This window comes from Sebastes umbrosus, chromosome 10 (assembly GCF_015220745.1).
Source record: "Sebastes umbrosus isolate fSebUmb1 chromosome 10, fSebUmb1.pri, whole genome shotgun sequence".
Lineage (NCBI taxonomy): Eukaryota > Metazoa > Chordata > Actinopteri > Perciformes > Sebastidae > Sebastes > Sebastes umbrosus.
The window spans coordinates 11,634,240-11,655,023 of NC_051278.1; the positions used below are offsets into that span (position 1 = coordinate 11,634,240).

A 20,784-nucleotide genomic window follows, 5' to 3' on the forward strand; every position below is an offset into this window, starting at 1 on the left:
GACGGGCTTCACTAGATATAACTTTGTGGTTTTGGTGCTTCCATGTAGTTTATGTTGGAGTCTTGTCCGAACAGTGTAGCCACACGCGAGCGCGCATGGGAGACCGACCCGGATTGATTTATACATGTAAGAAGTTTCAAACAGTCCCTTTAAACAATTTAGTTTTGTGTCACATATTTGTCTCATTTATTATACAGGTACGGTGGGGTCACATTTTCTGACAGTCATCAGAAACGGTGACCTCGCCACAGATTTCAGTGGTCACAGATTCTGGTGTAACACCGGCAAGAAAGCACATAAGCGTATTTCCTTTATATTTGTTTTAAATCACAAGTTAGATACTTCCTTGTCCTTTATCTAAGCATGAGTCATCCAGTACTGACTGGTACATCCAAAAATAATATTTAAATTATCGAATTTGGTATGACTCAATCTGATAAAACCCCCAAAATCCATTTAATTTTAGGACTTTTAACATATTTTTAGATCTGTTTCTCTTGACATGTCTGACCACAGTCATATTTCTTGTAACTTTAGTTAACTTTAGCTCTTTAGATTAGTCAACAGCAAAAAAAAGAACAACCGTCTGACTGAAAATTTCCGAAACTTTGATTGAACAAACTCAACTTTCATTAAAGATAGTGCAGCTATTATTACCACTTCAGCGATCTTTCCCCCTATGGAGTCAGAATAGTCTTGCACCTTAAATAAGATTACACCTTGAAATGAAAATTCATGTACGATAAATTCACTCTTGCTTGACTGTAAATGAAGTGTGCGCTGGAAGGTGAAAGTCAACTCACACTCTATTATGACACTTTGGTTACTTAACACTTTTTATATATGACATTGAGGAAGTCCCTGCTTCCCTTTTGTGGATGCCTCAATGCAATCTTAGTGACAGATTTATATTTCTTTGGAAATACCATGAATTGCCACATTACTTATGGATGAGAGAGAGACGGAGAGAATGTGTTGGTTTTAATGAGGTGACCTCCCTGTGTGTACTTCTCCTTGTTGAAGCTTTCTGCTGTGTTGGAGCCGCGGTGCGTGACGGGTCAGTCCATTACTGTACATCCAAACACACACGACTGCTCAGAGGTTCCCTGTTGAGACAAAAATGAACGTGCCGTCCAGAGAGGAGTGGGAGGGGTGGGACCCGGCGCAAGTAGCCTTCTTTATGTGCAAGGTGAGTACAAGACTATGGTCCTGTTTTCTCATCATTTAAAAGTTAAGTCGTTCATTCTATCTAATGTGTAATGTCACGTTTGAGTGTTTCTCTTCATACACATTGGTCGTATACTGCTCAAGCAAGTGGTGAAATAAACATAATGTGAAATAAGATGACAGAAGACATATTATGGAATTAAATTCAGTTCATCTGTGTAGTTAAATGTAAATTCAGGTGAGTAAATCCATGTTTACTGCCCGCAGAACAAAATGCAAGAATGTGCTACCACCGTAATCAGACTGAATATTGATGGACAAAGATTTCTGGTGAGTTACTCCCTCACATTTCCCTTCTTTCACCTGAATTTTCCAGAAATATACTCGCTCTGTCCCTCTTGCAGTTACATAATCTGCTAATCCGTTCAGGTTCATATCTGGGTTGTTGGTTGTGCTCAGTTTGTTATTCTAATTACATCAAAATGGACAAATCCTCCCGAGCAATTATTATTATGATTATGGTATTAAAAACAGCCGGATGATTATATTTCCTCCAGCTATTTGTGTCTGTTTTGCTAAAAAAAACAAAATAGTTTACAATGCCAAACATTTACAACATCCTCATTATTCTTTTTAAAGTCAAATGTGTTTGTAAGAATATGTTATTTTCTTGTTAAGCCTAAACCTTCAAATTAATATTTCCTTAGTAAATTGAAGCCTTCCTATGAATCTTAAATTGTACTGCAACACTTTGTCCAAAGTTGAAAAACAGTGGAGAGTTTACTGGACATGAATCATGACTAAACCAACTTGCTTGTATTACTTCCCCCACTCTTTCGGTTCGTAATTAGTGCTCCTCCCAATATGGAAGTGAGTACATCACTTGCAACTTCTGCTTTGAAATGGCACACATTGCATTGTCTACAGTGTGTGTGTACACTCTCTGAGGGCCTTTGCCATGTTTCTGAGAGGCACACTGACACAATGAGTGCAGTGTGTGTCAGTGGGAGAGAGTAAGAACTGTGAAATGAGACTCGGGGGATAATAAAGCTGTGATCCCTACTTATTAAGTAAGTATCATTAAATCTGCTTGAGACACGAGGGAAGGGAGGGGGACTGTCTAACGAGGATTTTATGCAGTGAAATAACTGAAGCACGGGTTATAACTTCCTAATATTTAGTATTTAAAGGATCCATAATAATACCTCAGTGAAGTAGAAGCATTCATTCATATGCGTCTTTTTAGTGGCCACTTCTTCCCGCTACCAAATGAGAGCATCAATCTAATCCTCTATTCATTATTCACTGACCCTGAGCTGATAACATTTTAGGTGGGATATTGTATCATATCCCTTCCCCCCACCCCTCCATATCTCGCAGGCTTATCTCCCCCCAAAATATGCTCACTGTGGATTTTTATGAGTCAAAATGATTAATGTTTCAGAGCCGAGGCTTTGATGAGCAAGTTACCGGTGCACATCTGAAAAATACATATACATGCAGTATGTGTATTGACTGATAGATCCCATAGCTACGGAGCCAGCCGGGCTCTATTAAGCTGCAGGTAAACCCACGCTCATATCGAACGAGAATAATTCACCATGGCTGCACAGCTGGCTATAAACACACTTTCAATTTAACCAGCTCCAAGGCTGCAGAGCCGAACATTCACAGTCATACACCTGAAAGTGTGGACTTTTGTTTTCTGTATTTAATAATAATAATAATACATCAGATTTATATAGCTTCCTCAAAATCCTTAAATACGTTTTACATACTGTTGAATAAAATAAAGAATAAAATACAAGCAGTAAACTCTTTAATACAGACAGAAAAAAGATTAGGATAGATTAGAATAAAATGGTGTCGACTTGGAAATAAAAACATGTGGAGAGGGGGATTTAGCTGGGGAAGGAAAGTCTGAAGAGGTGGGTTTTTGAAGGCCTTTTTGAATGATGACAATGTGGGGGCGTTTTTGATGTGGTTTGGTAATGAGCTCCACAGAGAGGGAAAGGGAGGGAGACTCAGGTTTGGTCCTAGAGGCTTGCTGAAGTTGACATCTGCAGACTTGAGGCAAAGGGAGGGGGCGTGCTTTTGGGAGTAGGTCGGAGAGGTACAGTAGAGGGGAGCCAGGTTCTTGAGGGATTTGTAGGTGGTGAGGAGAATCTGCATGTTTAACCGGGAGCCAGTGGAGGTCATGGAGGACTGGAGGGATGTGGTCACTTCTGTACATACTGGAGTTTATAGAGTGGTGCAAGAATGACAGAGAGCTTAGTAATTACATTTTTCTGTGGCCGGGAGGCGTGCTCATGTGTTTCAGGCCGGAAGAAATTATTTGTAACACAGGTCAACATGTCACAGGAGTCACAGGATCTGTTTACTGACCACACTTCGAGCCCGGGAGTGGCCACCGCAGCTTTCCATAGACATTTCATGGCAGCTCGCTCTGGTGTGAATTTGGCATTAATCATCAGCATGTAAGCTATGTCATCGTGAGCATGTGAGCTTTGTCATCGTGAGGATGTGAGCTTTGTCATCGTGAGCATGTTAGCATGCTGATTTAGCTCAAAGCACCGCTGAGCCAACGTACAGCCTTGTTTAGGAGTATGTGCAATGATGGAGATGCCTCGGTATTGAATGGGGAATTATATTGACAAATCAAGTGAGGATCAATTTAACATTTGTAGTTAGTTACAGATAATTAGCTCAGTGGTTCTGATAGCAAGGCTATCTTGCTAACCTGAATCTTTTGTTTATTTAAATCAAATTCAATTTGGCTCGTTTTATTAGTGCTTTCCCCGTTATTTATTTATTTTTGCTCAAAGTCTTTTTATTGGCATTTTGTACAAAATCCAATAAATCACAGAAATAATTGTATAAACAAATTATTAAATAAGCAGAGTTAATTCATAAACAATTACATTTATACATATAAATGAATTCAATCCGATAGAAACATAAATGAAACACATACAAAAAAAAAGAAAGAAGGAAAAAGCAATAAGGAAAGTACCAAAAACAAAAAGATAAGTAAATTATTTTTAATGATTGATGAAGGAAGGGGTGACAGCATGGATTTTTTTTCTTTTTTTCAGCTTCTGAAGGGCAGCATGACAGAAAAAAGTTTGAGAACCAGTGAGTTAATGGATTACCTGACCAGTATACTGTAAAGAGAGAGCCTTTTGTGTGTATAAAGAGTGATTTGTCTCTTTGTCCTTGTGTGTCCTTGTACCTTGTCCTCACCGCATACTTCACCATGTGTGTCAGACGGAGCAGTGTTAATATTTAATCTGCCATCTGCATCCTCATCCTTTAGCTCTAAAAAGTCATTACTGTAAAGCCATTTGTCAGGTTTAGAAGTGTTTTATCTCCGAATTCAGTAGGTGGCACTCTTCACCTCTTCAGTTATGAGTGCTCCTGCTCATTGTAACCATCCAGTTCCTCTTCTATTTATGACAAACGGCCGACTGTTACCTCTGGCAGAGAAATGTCACATCCTGTTGCAGGAGGATTTTACAACACCAACTGCAAGCGCCGCTGCTTTAGTGTATCAGCCACAGTTGTATTATGGATAACAGTGAAACAAAACAGATATTTACTTACGCATATATTTTGATACTCCGAGAACCCATTCACTCAAAAATGTGTTTTGCTAACATAAGCTCCGAGCTTCACTGTGCAGAATGAAGAAAGTGCTGAGTTTGACACTAGAAAGCTGTATTTACATTATTCGAAGGGGGGAAGTTTGTCTTTGGTCACCTTAAATCAGAGTTGAAGACATGTACAAGCATTTTGTTACATCCAGTGGGCAACCTCTGAAAAGTGAAGCCAATGCAGAAGTGCCTTAAAGTTGCATTCTTTCTAACAGCCAGCAGGGGGCGACTCCTCTGGTTGCAAAAAGAAGTCAGATTGTATAGAAGTCTATGAGAAAATGAGCCTACTCCTCACTTGATTTATTACCTCAGTAAACATTGTAAACATGAGTTTATGGTCTCAATCGCTAGTTTCAAGTCTTCTTCAATACAGCATGCTGTTCATTTAGTAAATTATGGTCCCATTTAGAGTCAAATAGACCATAAAGCAGGGTATGCTTTAGGGAGTGGCTACCTTGTGATTGACAGGTCGCTACCACGGCGTTGTCCGGTCTGGGAGTTGTCTGCCTTTTTGACTTTTTCCACAATGTGTTTTCAGTTCATGAAAGTGAATTATAAGTCACAAATAGCTGATCATATATTTAATTTTTCTTCTCTCTTTTTTTTTATTATATGATATATGATTGTTTACCCTGCCTACATGCAGCTTATTGTTCCTTCCCCATTTTTCCAGCCTTTGCTGAATCAGTTCCTATCTAGGGGAGGTTATTTAAGAGAATGAGAGCCTCATATCTATTTGACTCTGATGAAGACGCAGATGGCGTCGAAACGTTAGTCTGCTAATAAAGTTGATTGCCTTAAATCCGTGTGCTTCAGTGCGTTTTGGAACTAGTCTCTTAGGCTTTGCCCGTTATTAGTTAACTATAACATTTTGGTTGTCTAAGAATGTCTTATTCAGCGTTCGGTTGTACTTAGCTCCACCCTCTCCACGAATATGATGGGTGCCAAAAACCAAGATGGCAACGGCTTCAAAACGCCCACAAACCAATGGGTGATGTCATAGTCTACATCCACTTCTCATATACAGTCTATGGACATATGTTGTAGGGCAGCGGTATGCCTTCACTGCAACCAGTCTGCCAGAAACGCAGCAGAAAAGGAGGAATAATTGTTTATTATTAGTTCTGTTTGACTCATCAGTAACTCAGCATGTGTCTGAGGGCAGAGAGCGCCTGTACTGTGGGCTCTGAATGTCATCCAGCGAGTGCACTGCTGCTGCTGAGCATTGCCTTTGGCTTACTTTGCATATTCATATGATGTTTATACAGTAGATGGAGCAAAGGGCATAAAAATCCTCAAGTAAACGGGCTCAAGTAAGTACAGATCTAAATAAGACAACATCGGCTGTGCTTCGAATGCACCTTCTTCACATTCCACCTACAACATCTCTTCATTTAGCGGTGAGAATGAAAACAATCCAGCCCTGTTGGAGTGGTGGGTGGCTGTATAGTACAGTGTGGATGGGAATGACAGTCAGTCAGCACAGCGTATAGATAAAGGTATTCTCCATCTCTTTGATGCCATGTTCGCTCACACAGGTAGACAGGTTAAAAGAGATATGTAGTAGATCAGAAGAACTGTCAGCCTCTATCTTTGTGACGCTGCCTGTGTGTGCGGCTGCTGTGTGAGGAAGTCACAATCAAAGTAAAGTAAAGGACAGCCTATATGCACACACATTCAGCAAAATATAACACATGATTGCTTTGTTGTTGGTATCGAACATCTACAGTGAAATACAAATGATATGTGCTTTGTAAAATGTGTGTAGTTAAAAAGAGAAAGAACAAATATACTTTTCAACAGAGATTATAGATGTTAATATGTATACAACTGTAGCCTTGATAAATCTAATTAAAATTCTGACGCAGACCCCTTTGTAATGGATAATAGAGGAAACAGAGCAACATATTAGTGTCTTAAAGCACTGGGTCCCGACTCCCTCTAGGGGTCGCCAAAACTTCAGCAGGGGTCACGCGGCCTTCTTCATTTTAAGAGGTGTAAGACAACCTTTTTCAAAAATATACAGGTGGCCTATATCTCAGAATTTCCTTCATTTCTGTGAAGAAAATTAAATTAAATTGTTATTTTAAAAGTTTGGATTATTTAAGATATAAACAGGATAAGAGCACGGTGAAGACCTGAACACAAGCTAAGAGCTAATAGAACAATGAGCGTCAGGGAGAAGAAAACACTGAATTTGTCAAAAAAAAAGCCTATTAATTATGTATTACTGTTAAATATTTTAAAAATACATAATACAGACAAATAATTGTATTAAATGTTAATAAAAATAACAGGAAAGCTCATCTCTGATACAATATTCATAGGTAAGAATCTCAAAAATCATCCAAATCACTCGTTCTACACAAACTTCCTGCAGTTATTACATTCATTATTTGGGTTAATCGTATAGTTTATCAGTTGTTTAGTTCTTTACTTCATTATTTGTGCTTATAATAAAATAAAACAAAGGAGAAGAGATATACAATAACATAAATAAAAGCACAGGTGGGTTGAAAATTAAAAACAGGAACCCATATAACATTGATATTAAAAACCGCTGTATTATAATTAACAAAATACAAAAAAACATTTTTAAATATCTAAAAAAAGGAAAAGAATACTTAGTTCTGTACTGTTATTGTTATGCATTGACTATAATATAAAATATCCATAAATATTTCACTTAGTCAGGGGTCGTCAGTTTACTCAATGATAGAAAAAGGGGTCCCTTTAGGAAAAAGGTTAAGAACCACTGCGTTAAAGGAGAAAAAGACCTTTAACCAGAATCAGAGTTACACTAGTGATTTTGTTACGTTCGGTGTAGATTAGTGAACATGTGGGAAGCCTCTCACATAATGACAGTCATGAGACTTTGCACAGCTGCTGTGAAAGAACCAAAGCTAATTTTGTGGGCATGTAGCTGCGAAGCTGCTCTCTCTGTCGTGAAATGGAACTCATTTCAAAGGAAAGCTTTAACAAATGTTCCACCACGCGTCAACACCTCCACGTGCTGTTTGCCACGCCAGCAGCACAGACGCAGACAGCCAGGCACATGTGTCTGTTCTGTACTGAGATTTAACCCCGACAGAACAGACAGAAAGAGCTGCAAAATGTGGGTAGTTGCCACGTTATGTGCTTTAAACTTTGGCAGCTTTGCACCAAGCTTTTTTGTTGTTTGGGCCTGAGGTCATCTTACCCAACATCTGCAGAGATGTCTGACAGCAAAGACATCTTTGAACCTCGAGGACATAGATCTATCCATTGCGAATATGCTAATGTTTAGCATATGGAGTATATTACAGTAGGTTGTTCGATTTAAAGCTGCTACATGTAGAATTTTACATAATTATTGTATCTTTAACATAATGATGATGGCATCATTTTAGACAAAAGAAACAATCCTGGCAATCTATATCCACCCCAAATGTCTTTTATTGTAGCCATGCTAGTAGCACAGCGCTAGGGATGGCAATGTTGGTCCACCACTTCAGTCCAGACTGAAATATCTCTACAATTATTGGATGAATTGGTGTCACATTTTGTATATAGATTCATGGTACCCAAAGGATGAATCCTAATGAGTCTGGTGAGATCCTGACTTGTTCTCCAGCGCCAGCAGCAGGTCACATTTGTATTTGTTTGTCCAATATTTTGGTTTTGAAATATCTTCAAAACTATTTCCAGTAGCCTTAGCTGTACTTTGTGTTAACTACTAATTTTGTAACCATATTTTCAAACCCTCAAACCGGGACCCTTTAAGTATACTGCATTGTTGCATGTATGCACCAAGGCCACGGACAGCGCCTCAGCAGACGAAAAATGATGTTTTGTCTCCCAAAATCCACCAAAATATAGTTTATTTGAAAACGATATAATAACTAGTAAACACAACACATCACAGAAATTGCAATTGGTGTAATATAACATATTTATCGATTGTCAGATACCATTTAAAACAAAACACAATGTATTTGCCGGTGTGCACAAGAGCAGGCTGCCAGCTAAATGGCCGACTGTGACACATCCTCTGCCAGATATTGTGTATTGATATCTGGCCGTCTTAATACTTCACGAAGGAAGGAGTAGCCTCCTGGAGCTCTTTAGAAAAGACCAACTTTCTCTTTGGCATGACAGCTAACCATTAGAGTAAAGAGCCGCTGGCATCATAGCAACAGCCTTGACAACGACTCATTGATAGATTGACGCACATACAGACAAATCAGTGCTGAATTCAGACGTGTGGTGCATTATGGGTGATAATGAGTTGGTAATAAATGTCTCTGTAAGCACTGAAAACAAGTATAATATTATTATTTTAATTGTGGTGAAAACCGGGACAATTTGGTAGAGACTGTTGACATTTCAGTGTTTTACAGATATTACAACCAGCTTGAAACGCTAAACTAAGACGGTGAACATGATAAACATTATACTTGCTAAGAAACAGCATGTTAGCATTGTTAAGGTACGTGTCCACAGGCTCCATCCTTTCCACACTTCCCATTCATTGTGTATGTAAGCAGCCGTGCAATGCTAGTGTGGTAGCGTGGCGGTGCAATTCGAGAGACGGGGCGTCACATCGCCCGCTCCTTATTTGCATAAAGTTGAGGTCTAGGCTACTTTGTGCAAAACACAGGCGTCCGAGGCAACTCGCCACCTCTGGAAACTCCCTAGAAACTTTTAAACTAAGCGTTGTCGTTCCAAAATAAAGATATATTCAGCTCCTGCATGGCTTATTTCTCACATAAAATGTTTTCAGAAACACATTTCGGTGAACTATATTCGTGAAATAAGAGAAGAAATTTTCCAAACGAGCCGCCATGTTGGTTCCATTTGAAAGCTAAGAGCAGCAGCCCACGAGGGAAAGCGTTCGTCCAATCAGGTGCCTTGTGTCTAGTGACACCCCATCAAGCGTCCACAATGCTGGGAAACGAGGCAATCCGTAAAAAACGCTTAACATTTAACTGTAGACTTGTAGCCCTGCAAATACAATCACAAAATGGTGTCAATGTCTGATATTTGAATATTCTACATATGTTGGCTTTAAAGAGAATAGAAAAAATATATCTACGAGGATCAATAGAACGTTAATTCAAATAATCTTAAACTCAAAAATTTGGCGCGCACACACATTGCTATTCACACAAATCATTGAAAACAAGAATTCCAGCTTGAGAAAGATAGTTCCACGGAGACCATAGTCTCTGTTCACATATGCTAATTATTGGTCTATATGTACGTTATAAAATCGTGTAAAAACTTAAGATGTCATTGCTCAGTACAAAGGAGAGGCTGCGGCTTGTCGAGCTGTTGTGTCTCATTTGAACAAGCTCAGACGCTCCTATAAATAATTCAATGTCGGAGCAGCGCCTGAGTATCCACTGGGGCGGACTATTTGATATTTTATTCTGTGTCAAAAGGCTAAGTCTGATTTTATAGCGATATTCTCCTGTAAGCCAGTGGGACGATCAAGTGTGTATCTGTGGGGCCAAGGTTCAGTTCTTTGAAGGAGGTAAAGCCTTTCATATTAAGTGATTTCGCTCTCTGATTTACAAATGATTAAATCACAAGCTCTGCTTAAAGGGCTTCACTCTACTATTCTGCTAGAGGTAATGCTTTTGTTGCACCTACATTCCCATATTCACTCGCTATATGTGAGCTACATTATCAAATCACAAGCAGCTTTGAAAAACTACTATTTAATCAACTGTATGCATCTTAACAGTATATCATTACACTTGTTTCACAGGAGAGTCTGCAGATAAAGGGCCTCCATACATTATTCATGTGTAAATTAACTAGCCATATTAGATTCATACCTCATACCTTCTTATCACAAGCCTCTCTCTGTTTGTTCATTTGACACCCAACAAACTTCAACGCAAAACATCCAAATTTTCACAAACATTTGCTGTCATGGATCTTCATCGCATTACGACAAACATAAAACAGAAACGAGTAACGACCCAGAGCAATGAATTATGAATGAAGTGGGGAATACATAATTTAGCGGGATTTTGTTGCATATTTTATGGTAATCATTTCCTTTCATTTGCGAATCACAATTGCCTTATACTGCAAAGCAGACGTTAAATGCAACACAGAATCCCAATGCAGCAGCGGGCAACCAGATAAACTTTTTCAAATGCTTGGTGATTTAGGAAATTGTGTGTAATATGGTGGTGGGTTTTTAGTTACGGGAGCAAGCTCTTTACTTGAAGGTCAGCTGTTTCAATTCACACAAGAGAAACCAGGCAACAGCAACACATCTTTTTATCTTTATTTATTTAGAGATTATGTTTGTCAGTTCTATGTCATTCATTAATCGATGAATTGTTTAGTTTATAAAAATGTGAGAAAATAGTGAAAAATGTCCATCACAGTTTCTCAACGTTCAAGGTGATGTCTTTAAATTAGGGCTGTCAATCGATTTAAATATTTAATCTCACATTTTTTATCTGTTAAAAATGTACCTTAAAGGGAGGTTTGTCAAGTATTTAATACTCTTATCAACATGGGAGTGGACAAATATGCTTGCTTTATGCAAATGTATGTCTATATTTATTACTGGAAATCAATTAACAAGACAAAACAATAACAAATATGGTCCACAAACCCTCACAGGTACTGCATTTAGCATTAAAAAAATGCTCAAATCATAACATGGCTTGACTATGACTTGCCCCAAACTGCATGTGATTATCATAAAGTGGGCATGTCTGTAAAGGGGAGACTCGTGGGTACCCAGAGAACCCATTTTCATTCACATATCTTGAGGTCAGAGGTCAAGGGACCCCTTTGAAAATGGCCATGCCAGTTTTTCCTCGCCAAAATTTAGCACAAGTTTTGAATGTTATTTACCCTCCTGCGTGACAAGCTAGTATGACATAGTTGGTATCAATGGATTCTTTAGTTTTTCGAGTTTCATATGATACCAGCTACTTCACTCTAACTTTAAAACTGAGCCCGCTACAACTTAGAAATCACAAGTTACGTTAATGGGTTAAAGAAATTAGCGGCGTTAACTTTGACAATGTGATGATGATGATGAATATCTTTGGGTTTGTCAGTCTGTGGCGGTACTGAGTTCCCCAGACTTTAGTTGTTCAGTCAGAAGACTGAAAAACAGTTCCCATCCACATAATAATATAAAATAAAATGCCTTCTTAATAATAATAATGAACAAATGCCTCTTCAATAATGAACAAATGCCTCTATATTAACAAACAATTAAGGAAACTGAAATATTGGTTTGTGTTTTTCCTTTTACCCTCCTTTAAAGTTTTCCCAAATAAAATACACTAAAAGAAATGGGTATAAAGGGTTTCATTGAAAATCAACAAATGAATAGAATACAAAAATACAGCCTGCAGGCGTTAGGCTATTGTAAGGCAAGCCAGATCGTTGCACAAATAGTACCTAAACGTCCCAGTGCAGGTAACCCAATTGGTTGGCACTTAACTTGTTTCCCCAACCAGGAGAGTCAACACTCTCAACAAACAAAACACAAAGATCACAGAATCCCAAAAGGGCCCAAAACAGACCAGAGTTTCTGGTAAAGCTGATAACACATGTTGCATTGAGTGAAGGAGAGATCAGAATGACACTGGGTGTGCAGTTTCCCTCCTCTTTTAAGCCCTACAGAAAGGGCGTCGTTACACCCTGATTGGCCAAGAGGGGAATGCACCAAGCTGCTCTCAACTATCATTTAAGAGCCAGTCCCCACACCCTGCGCAACAGGTGAACTGAATAACCCTCTAATCGCTCAGCAACTCAACCAAAAAAACACCAGGGAAAAGGGAAACAACAGCAAACACCAGAGAATTGGCAGCTGCCACAAGTCCAAAACCCAAAGATATTCACTTTAATATAATATAAAACAGAGAAAAGCAGGAAATCTCCATATTTGAGAGGCTGAAAACAGCATTTTCTGCCTTTTTTGCATGAGAAATTACTTCAGTGATAATCAGTTTTCAGTTATTTTGATTTTAATCTCATGTTGTCTTTGAGCCATTATTAAAGGCACCACACCCCAGCAGCTTCTCTCTGCTGCAGTATCTGACCAGCAATACTGACAATTGTAAGATAAAATGCATTTATGTAATGTTGGTGACCATATCTGACCCTGCAGCTCCCATGCTGTACAGTACGTACAGTTCATACTAATAAAGTGGTTTCTCTTCCTCTTGGTTTAACATGGGGGTTTCATGAGAAAAACAAACAGTGCTGTTGGAGTGGCCCTTACAGGGAGCTGCTGCCATCTCCTGTTAGCTAAGAGCTGATGCACGATCAGGAATGTATTTGTGTTGCAGCCTTTCATACGGTGACATGGTTAAGTGCATGTATTCAGCGAAGGTGACACACTTGTATTATCACTTCTGCTGTAAGAAATCACAGTCATTTGAGAACTCTTTCATTTTCACTTGTCACTGTATTACATTGATTTCTGTGATGTTTTCACAGAACCTGTCTGACACTGACATGAGCAAGTTTAGTCTCATCCAGCGACCGTAAGTAACACCGTTGAACCGCTGTCATCAAACACCCACATCACACCTTCCTCTCTTCACACCTTTTCTCCCTCCTCACATTTACTGCTCCTCTTACCTTCATTTTGATGGTTGTCATGAGAGTAAAACATTGCATACTCTTCATATCCAATGGGATAGTCAGTTTATTAATATTACTATTATTGTTATTATTATTATTGTTATTGTTGTTATTATTATTATTATTATTATTATTATTATTATTATTATTATTATTATTATTAATAATAATAATAATATTATTATTAATATAATTATTATAAAGCAATGAATTCCAAGAGACAGGATACTGGAGGTAATGCTTTTTATGCCTCAGTGTAGTATATAGTAAAAACCTACATATAGGGTTGTAACGGTATGCCGGTATCAAGATATACCATGGTATTAAAGTTGACGGTTATCATACCGTGTACATTTGCTTATCTATGGTATTGAAAAAAACTGACATAAATGAGTTAAAGATAGAGACAGAAGCAGCCTGGCTAAGCTGTCGCACACTTACAGTTTATGGTAATTGTTAATAATCATAGGACAATATTTTAAAAGATCACAGCTGATTTTATTTATTTTATTTATTTTATTTATTTTTCATTTAGTACTCTAACATGTAAACTAACATTCTTTAGTTATATAACAACATGTTATAGTTACAAGCAATTCTTTTGTCAGTTTATTTCAGTTAATTATAATTCTGTTGTCATTCCTTTAAGGGTCATTGTAACTGATACTACTACTACTACTAGTAATAATAATAATAATAATAATAATAATAATAACAGTGTAATCCCATATACCGTGAAACCGTGATGTATTCTGAGATGGTTATCGTTCCGTGAAAATCTCATACCATTACAACCCTACCTACATACTTATAAAATGACATAGAATTGTGTTTACAGTAATATGTGTCAGTGTGTGTTTGCAGGTGTTTGTGTGTATGTGCACGTACGGATGTAGAAGCAGAGTTTTGTCTGCCTTCTGACTGCACCTGCTCATTTGTCTACATGTTCGTTTGTTTGTTTATGAGATATGTTCCTGTTTATGTATCCTTGTCCTGTGTGTGCGTGTGTGTGTGTGTGCGTGTGTGTGTGTGTGTGTGTGTGTGTGTGTGTGCGTGCGTGCGTGTGTATCTCATAAAAACATGCCTGACAATATTAGTGATTAAGTGAAATTAGTCAAACTGAAACTTAATTTGCAATATGTGTATATTCATTTTATTTTACATTTTTTTAATTTTATATTTATAATTGATATATAATTAATAAATTCAACAATAAATTAAAAAACTAAATAAAATTATACATCTTTGTGTTTGAAAAAAAATTCTTTTATTAATGGTTAAATACGAGCTAAAATCATTACAAAATTCAAGGCCAAACTCCCATGTTTACACTTTAATTGTTAAGTTTCCATAACCTATTCTTTACCAATTAAAAATTAAAAAATTGTATGTGGATTATGCTTCGAGCACACCCAACTTTATTTATTCATTCATTTTTTAATCTTTAATTTAATCATTTTCATTTCAATTTTAATCTCAGCACTAATGGTGCTAACAAGCAAGTGAAATGTATTTTTTTTTGTATACTCTGCACAGATATTGCAGATTGCATATTGACTAATTTCAATGTGGTATTATCAGTCCCATGCTTTTCTCTTTGAGTTCCTGTTTTGATGTGTTCATTTTCATAAACATGTTGAACCAGGAAGTAACATGTTATTACTGCAGCATGGAAAGTTGTTATCCTCTGGTCCTCTTAGACAATGTACACTGTAAACAATTGCTGTTAATTTACAGCAGAATTTCAACAGTATTAACCTGTTATTGCTAAAAACAGCGCTTTACTGTTAATACAAAAGAAAATCTGTTAAATTACGCTCATAGGCCGTTTTTTAACTGAACTATAATGTATTCTTAAAAAACAGCACTTTACTGCTGATCAACTGTCTAAAGTATCATGAATAACAGTTTCATGCAGTATTTTTTGAATTCTGGGAAGAGCAATTTCACCTGATCTGCACATGTGAGGCTGGATCCATTCTTTTATTCATCCATCCCCATCTTACTGATTATTGGTGAGTAGTAATTTTATTTAATTAATAAATCTGTGCAAAGTTTATCAGTGATGTTTCCAGTTAGTTTGCATTACAGAATATGTGCATGTCATGATAGAGGGATTCAACAGCTAGCTAGAATTTCACAGATGATTGCACATTAATCGGACAACACAAGGAGCTCATTTTAATTTCTATGTATTCAAGTTAATATCTAAGTTAATGTGCTGATACATGTATTTTGCCAGTGAATTCATGCATAACGACGGTGTATACATTTTACAGTCTATGGAAGTCCCTTCAACATTTAAAGTAACATTAAGACTTCAGTGCATGTTGGTTATTGGGTGGTAATTCAGCAGAGCAGATACAAAATTGAAGGCAAGTTTATTTACTAGCTAACTAGTGTTTTTGAATGATATCTGAAAACCACATGTTCTATAGATCAGATGGTCAGAATATTCATAATTGATCAAAAAACGGTTTCTCAACCAGTAATGCACACCACTCAACACAATTCATTTCAAACATTGACTAAAAATCCATGAAGTTGACTGAGGAAAATTCTTTCTAAGTTTCAGGTGAAACAGCAGGAAGCTATTGGCGCTGGATGGTCAGCCTTGAGGGCCACTTCATATGTGAGGGGATCCAGCCCACCTTCTTGATGGGGCTTGCTGCATTATTTTCCACCTTCTACACCTGCACGCTCAAATTAATCTCAAGGTTAGATACTTTCAGTAAAACCTGTATTTTTATTGTGGCATTAATCTAAGTGATTCACACAACTTGATTTTTACACAGTACCTGAAGAAACACTATCATTTTTCAGGTGCACCGTAGGAATAAACCCTGAGAGAGGCACCAAGGATGGACAGGGCAAAGTCTTCTCAAAGAAAACTGGCAAATTCACGAGCTACAAGACAAGACTACAACCGTATATCCACATGTATCCACTCTGCTGATGGGACTCATGGACTTGAGTGGGACTTCATTTAAAATGGTGAGTTTACATTACATACATGATAAGAGGAAATGAGGGCTACACACGCTGATTTTGTACGTGAGAAGTTACAATGAAAGTTATGTTGGAACTCATATATCTCTCTCACACAGTCAGCGGGCTACCAAGGCTGGATTGAGAGTACTGGTGTCTTTGAGTGGGCCATAAGTCATTCGCTAACTCACTCCCCCATTATCGCCCAATACTTGGACTTCCACACTTATCCATGTGCCTTGTTAGAGCCTGAATATTCATACTTGGACATGATTTCACATGTCTGGTGGTGTTGGTGCTCATCAGTATATAGACAAATTATTTTGTATTTAATGTTAATTTTTTTTTTAATTTGTACCACTGATATGCCTTAAGGCTCAGCAATATATTCAGTATATTCACATGTTACATGATATAAGGCAAAATATTATTTGAGAGTTTTGTTTTAACTCTATGATATAGCTCAACTGTCTGTAACTGTTCCACAAAGTAAGGTTAGTAAGATTGACAGATGTCTTCAGAAATGCTATTTCTTCTGAAATTTGGTTTGTTATCTGTGTCAGGTTTTTGTTGGCGCTGTGTTGAACTTCATATGAAAATAAAAAATAAAGTGCAATAAGATAAGCTGTAGATGTTCTTTTCTCACACATTGTACACGATTGTAAAATCAGTGAATTAGCTCTGTTCTTCACTCACATGTTGTTATGGTTTGCATTCTGTGCTTGTAGCCAGCTAGAGACAGACATTTTGGGCCTTATAGCCTTAATTATAGCCTTTTTCTTAACAAGTGCCTTTAATTGTATTTAGTGTGACTATTCCTATGTCTGTAACCTGCTAAGTCTATTCATCTAGGCAAAAAATAATGTTTATTAAAATGTATGTAAAAAATACAACCTAAACAAATCAGTAAGATAATGTAAAAGAAAGGTGAAAAACAGCTATATAATGTATCCTTAAACAGTAAATTAACTGTAAAATACTGTGAAATTAATCAAAAAAACAGTATATACTGTATTTTTCATTAACAGTACAAAGCTGTAAATTTCAGCGACAGTATAATACTGTTAATTTTACAGTAGAATAATGGCAACCCTGCTTCCAGCTCTTTACTGTTATTTTACTGGGAAATTCTTAACAGTGTAGGAAACGTATATTTAAAAACCTACACAGGATGTTGAGTCATTGCTAAACATATGACAGCTACTGAACTGACTTGAAATGTTCATCACATACAGCAGGTCAGTTACTACAATATGTATATAACACACAACATGTTCTACTATCTCACATAGCCAGGAATAAACCAAACTGTAACACTCATTCACCCTCTCTGTGATATAACAGCAATATGCAGTGCAGCTCTGTACAGTGAATCAACTGGAAAACACCTGGTCAAGTGACAGAAATTAAAATTTCCCATCAGTATATAAATGTCCCCAGCAGTTTCACATCAATCTCCAGACCACATGGTGACCAAAGGCTGTCTAAAGACTTTTTCTCATCATGAATCACACACAGCTGGTTCCTTAAAGGAACAGTGCGTGACATTTCAGGGGATCTATTAGCAAAAATGCAATATAATATTCATAATAATGTTTTATTTGTGTATAATCACCTGAAACTAAGAATCATTGTGTTTTCGGTAGCTTAGAATGAGTCCTTTATATCTACATAGGGAGCGGGTCCTCTTCACGGAGTCCGCCATGTTGCTCTGCCATGTTTCTACAGTAGCCCAGAACGGACAAACCAAACATTGACTCTAGAGAGAGCCTTTCACGGTTATATTTTACCTGAAGGCAACCGCGGTTCTCAGACGCTCTTGTGAAACTGTGGTAACGTGAGCAGCAGAGCTCAAAACCGTGTTACCACCAGCCGCCGTCTGACTTCCGTTGCTCTTAAAGTAGTGTTATTGGCTGGACCGCAGAGGGCCAGAGTGACAGTGAGTGATAAAGTTACATTATTGGTCGGCCGAGTGTTGGAGTTTCCTCGTTGGTCGTTGCTCTTTCAACATGAAAAGGCAGGAACAGTCCTTTGTTTACGTTTTCAGGGGGGCGTGTCAGCGGTTCCACTCACTGGTTGGAGTGGTCCTCTCTTATTTTTTCATACATAGTTTTACAATAACGTGATATGCTACTGCAGTACATTTAAAGGGGACATATCATGCTCATTTTCAGGTTCATACTTGTATTTTGGGTTTCTACTAGAACAGGTTTACATGCTTTAATGTTCAAAAAACACTTTATTTTTCTCATACAGTCTGTCAGAAGATACCTGTATTTTTGCTCTGTCTGAAACACTTTGTTTTTGGCATATTTCAACGGAATGGCAGCGGAATTGCGTTGCTAGGAAACAGTTTGGGTCCATGTTTACTTCCTGTCAGCGGATGTTATTTACATACACTGCAACAGGAAATAAACTGGGACACATTTAGTATGTTTACTTTTAAAACTGTGAAATGGTCTAAATATTGTAGATTTGTGACATCACAAATGGACAGAAATCCTGACAGCTTGTTATAAACGCACAGTTTCTGAATACGGACTGTGTGTATTTCTCCATGGATTGAGTGTTTTGATACTTTCACAGTATTTACATATCACGCAAACCTGCTTTATAATATAAAAGACATGAAAATATCACTTTTTACAATATGGGACCTTTAAGTAAGACTTACTGGATTTAACATTATAGACCACTGAGTATTTGTGTAACAATTTAGCCACAAATTTACAGACAGACCATACACAGTCCAGCCATATACTCGGGTTTGACCGAGTCTAGTTATGGCAAGGATGGCGTCTGAGTGAGGCGAACGGCGTTAACACGATTTTGCACTTGGCGGCTCACGTTACCGCAGTCTTGCAAAGGGAGCGGAGGAGTACTCAGCTGGTTGCAATCTGCAACCACACAACTAGATGTCACCAAATCCTACACACTATACTTATAAAAAGTCTTTTAATTCTGGATGCACATTTGTCACCACAGGCAGCTCCCTGGTTTCTCATTCTCTGCTGTTGTTGACGGTGATCAGAGGAAGAGAACATAGATTTATTTAGCAAAGAAATCCCCTTTTTGGTAACCACCCACACACTCATCTTCCTGCCAGTTTAACAGGAAAGTTGCATTTTTACTCACCCTACGACAACACTGTACTTTCCATTGCACACCATACATGACATTGCACCTGCTTCAAAGCTAAAAATAGTGATGGATTAACACGCTCCCACTTCACGCTCACACCCACCAACGCCTGTTAATTATTTGTGAAAAGGTGTCCAACGATGACTAATGATAACATCTCTTGTGAGGAAACTTTTAAAACACAGTTTGGCACAGTTCTTGGCAGAGGAGTGTTAAGAAATTAAAGTCAATAAAGAGGTTTGTGTGTGAAACACTGGAAAGTGCATGTGTGACCTTGGTAGAAACAAAACATGTCCCCATTAACTTCAACTAAAGTGATCTCATTGGTGATGTAGTTATTAGCAGCAAACCAGGAAGTGGAATTGAAGAGGGTCAGAGGAGATGTGATGCAAGAGGTTTGTTCTCTGAAATGTGTTTGTTGAGTATGTGAGAGAGAGACGAGGAGTGGAAAAGAGAAGTGATTTTTCCCTACAGACACTGGTTAGAATGGTTTCCCTCCTCCTCCCCTCTCACACAAAGACTTGACTTGTAGCCTAAACGTCGTGTTCATTTACATTTCGGCGAACAATCTGACGGCACACACTTTAATACACAAGGCCCAAAAATGTTAAACGTGAATATGGATACGTTGGGTAAACTCGCTGCTCCTGCTACAGCAAAGATTCGGTAAGAAGATCAGTTTTATTTGAGTTCTTGCTTCCTAATATCAGTTTTTGCTTATGCTTTTTAATGTTTATAAAACTGTCTACAGTGGTGAAATGTAACTAAGTACATTTACTCAAGTACTGTGCTTAGGTAAAATGTTGAGGTATTTGTACTTTACTTGAGTATTTCCATTTTATGTGACTTTATACTTCTACTCCACTACATCTCAGAGGCAAATATTTTACTTTTTTACTCTACTACACTTATTTGACTGTTAGTTACTTTGTAGATTCTGATTTCTTAATATAAATTATAAACCAACTAATAAATTATGATGTATTATTAAGTAATTATTAGGTATATAAATTAGCTTTACCTTTACCAGCTGCAACATTAAAGTGATAAACACATTAATGCATCGATAAATACAATCCAATAATATACATATTATTCTGCATAGTGAGTACTTTTACTTTTGATTCTTTTAGTATATTTTGACAGTATTAGTTACTAGTTACTATTAGTATTTCCGATTCTTAATACAAATTGTAAACCAACTAATAAATGATGATGTATT

General features: G+C 37.5%; 1 protein-coding gene and 1 long non-coding RNA gene across 5 annotated transcripts in view; both read left to right on the top strand.

Annotated features, from left to right (window-relative positions):
- Positions 1-930: 930 nt before the first annotated feature.
- The window catches only part of blnk (B cell linker), a 33,186-nt gene continuing 13,332 nt past the window's right edge, over positions 931-20,784 (top strand). The window contains exons 1-3 of one of the 4 annotated variants that reach the window (XM_037782639.1): positions 931-1,189; positions 1,435-1,497; positions 13,287-13,333. In XM_037782639.1, coding sequence (XP_037638567.1) covers positions 1,121-1,189; positions 1,435-1,497; positions 13,287-13,333 — 179 coding nt within the window. In that variant the 5' untranslated portion in view covers positions 931-1,120. Of the gene's footprint in view, positions 1,190-1,434; positions 1,498-12,689; positions 13,155-13,286; positions 13,334-19,115; positions 20,229-20,784 lie in introns of those variants that run through there. The other 3 variants (XM_037782638.1, XM_037782640.1, XM_037782641.1) reach the window with 3 other exon arrangements.
- On the top strand, positions 15,769-17,029 carry LOC119495817. Its single transcript, XR_005208571.1, has 3 exons — positions 15,769-16,150; positions 16,257-16,427; positions 16,541-17,029. It is a non-coding gene; the product is annotated as an uncharacterized LOC119495817 (long non-coding RNA).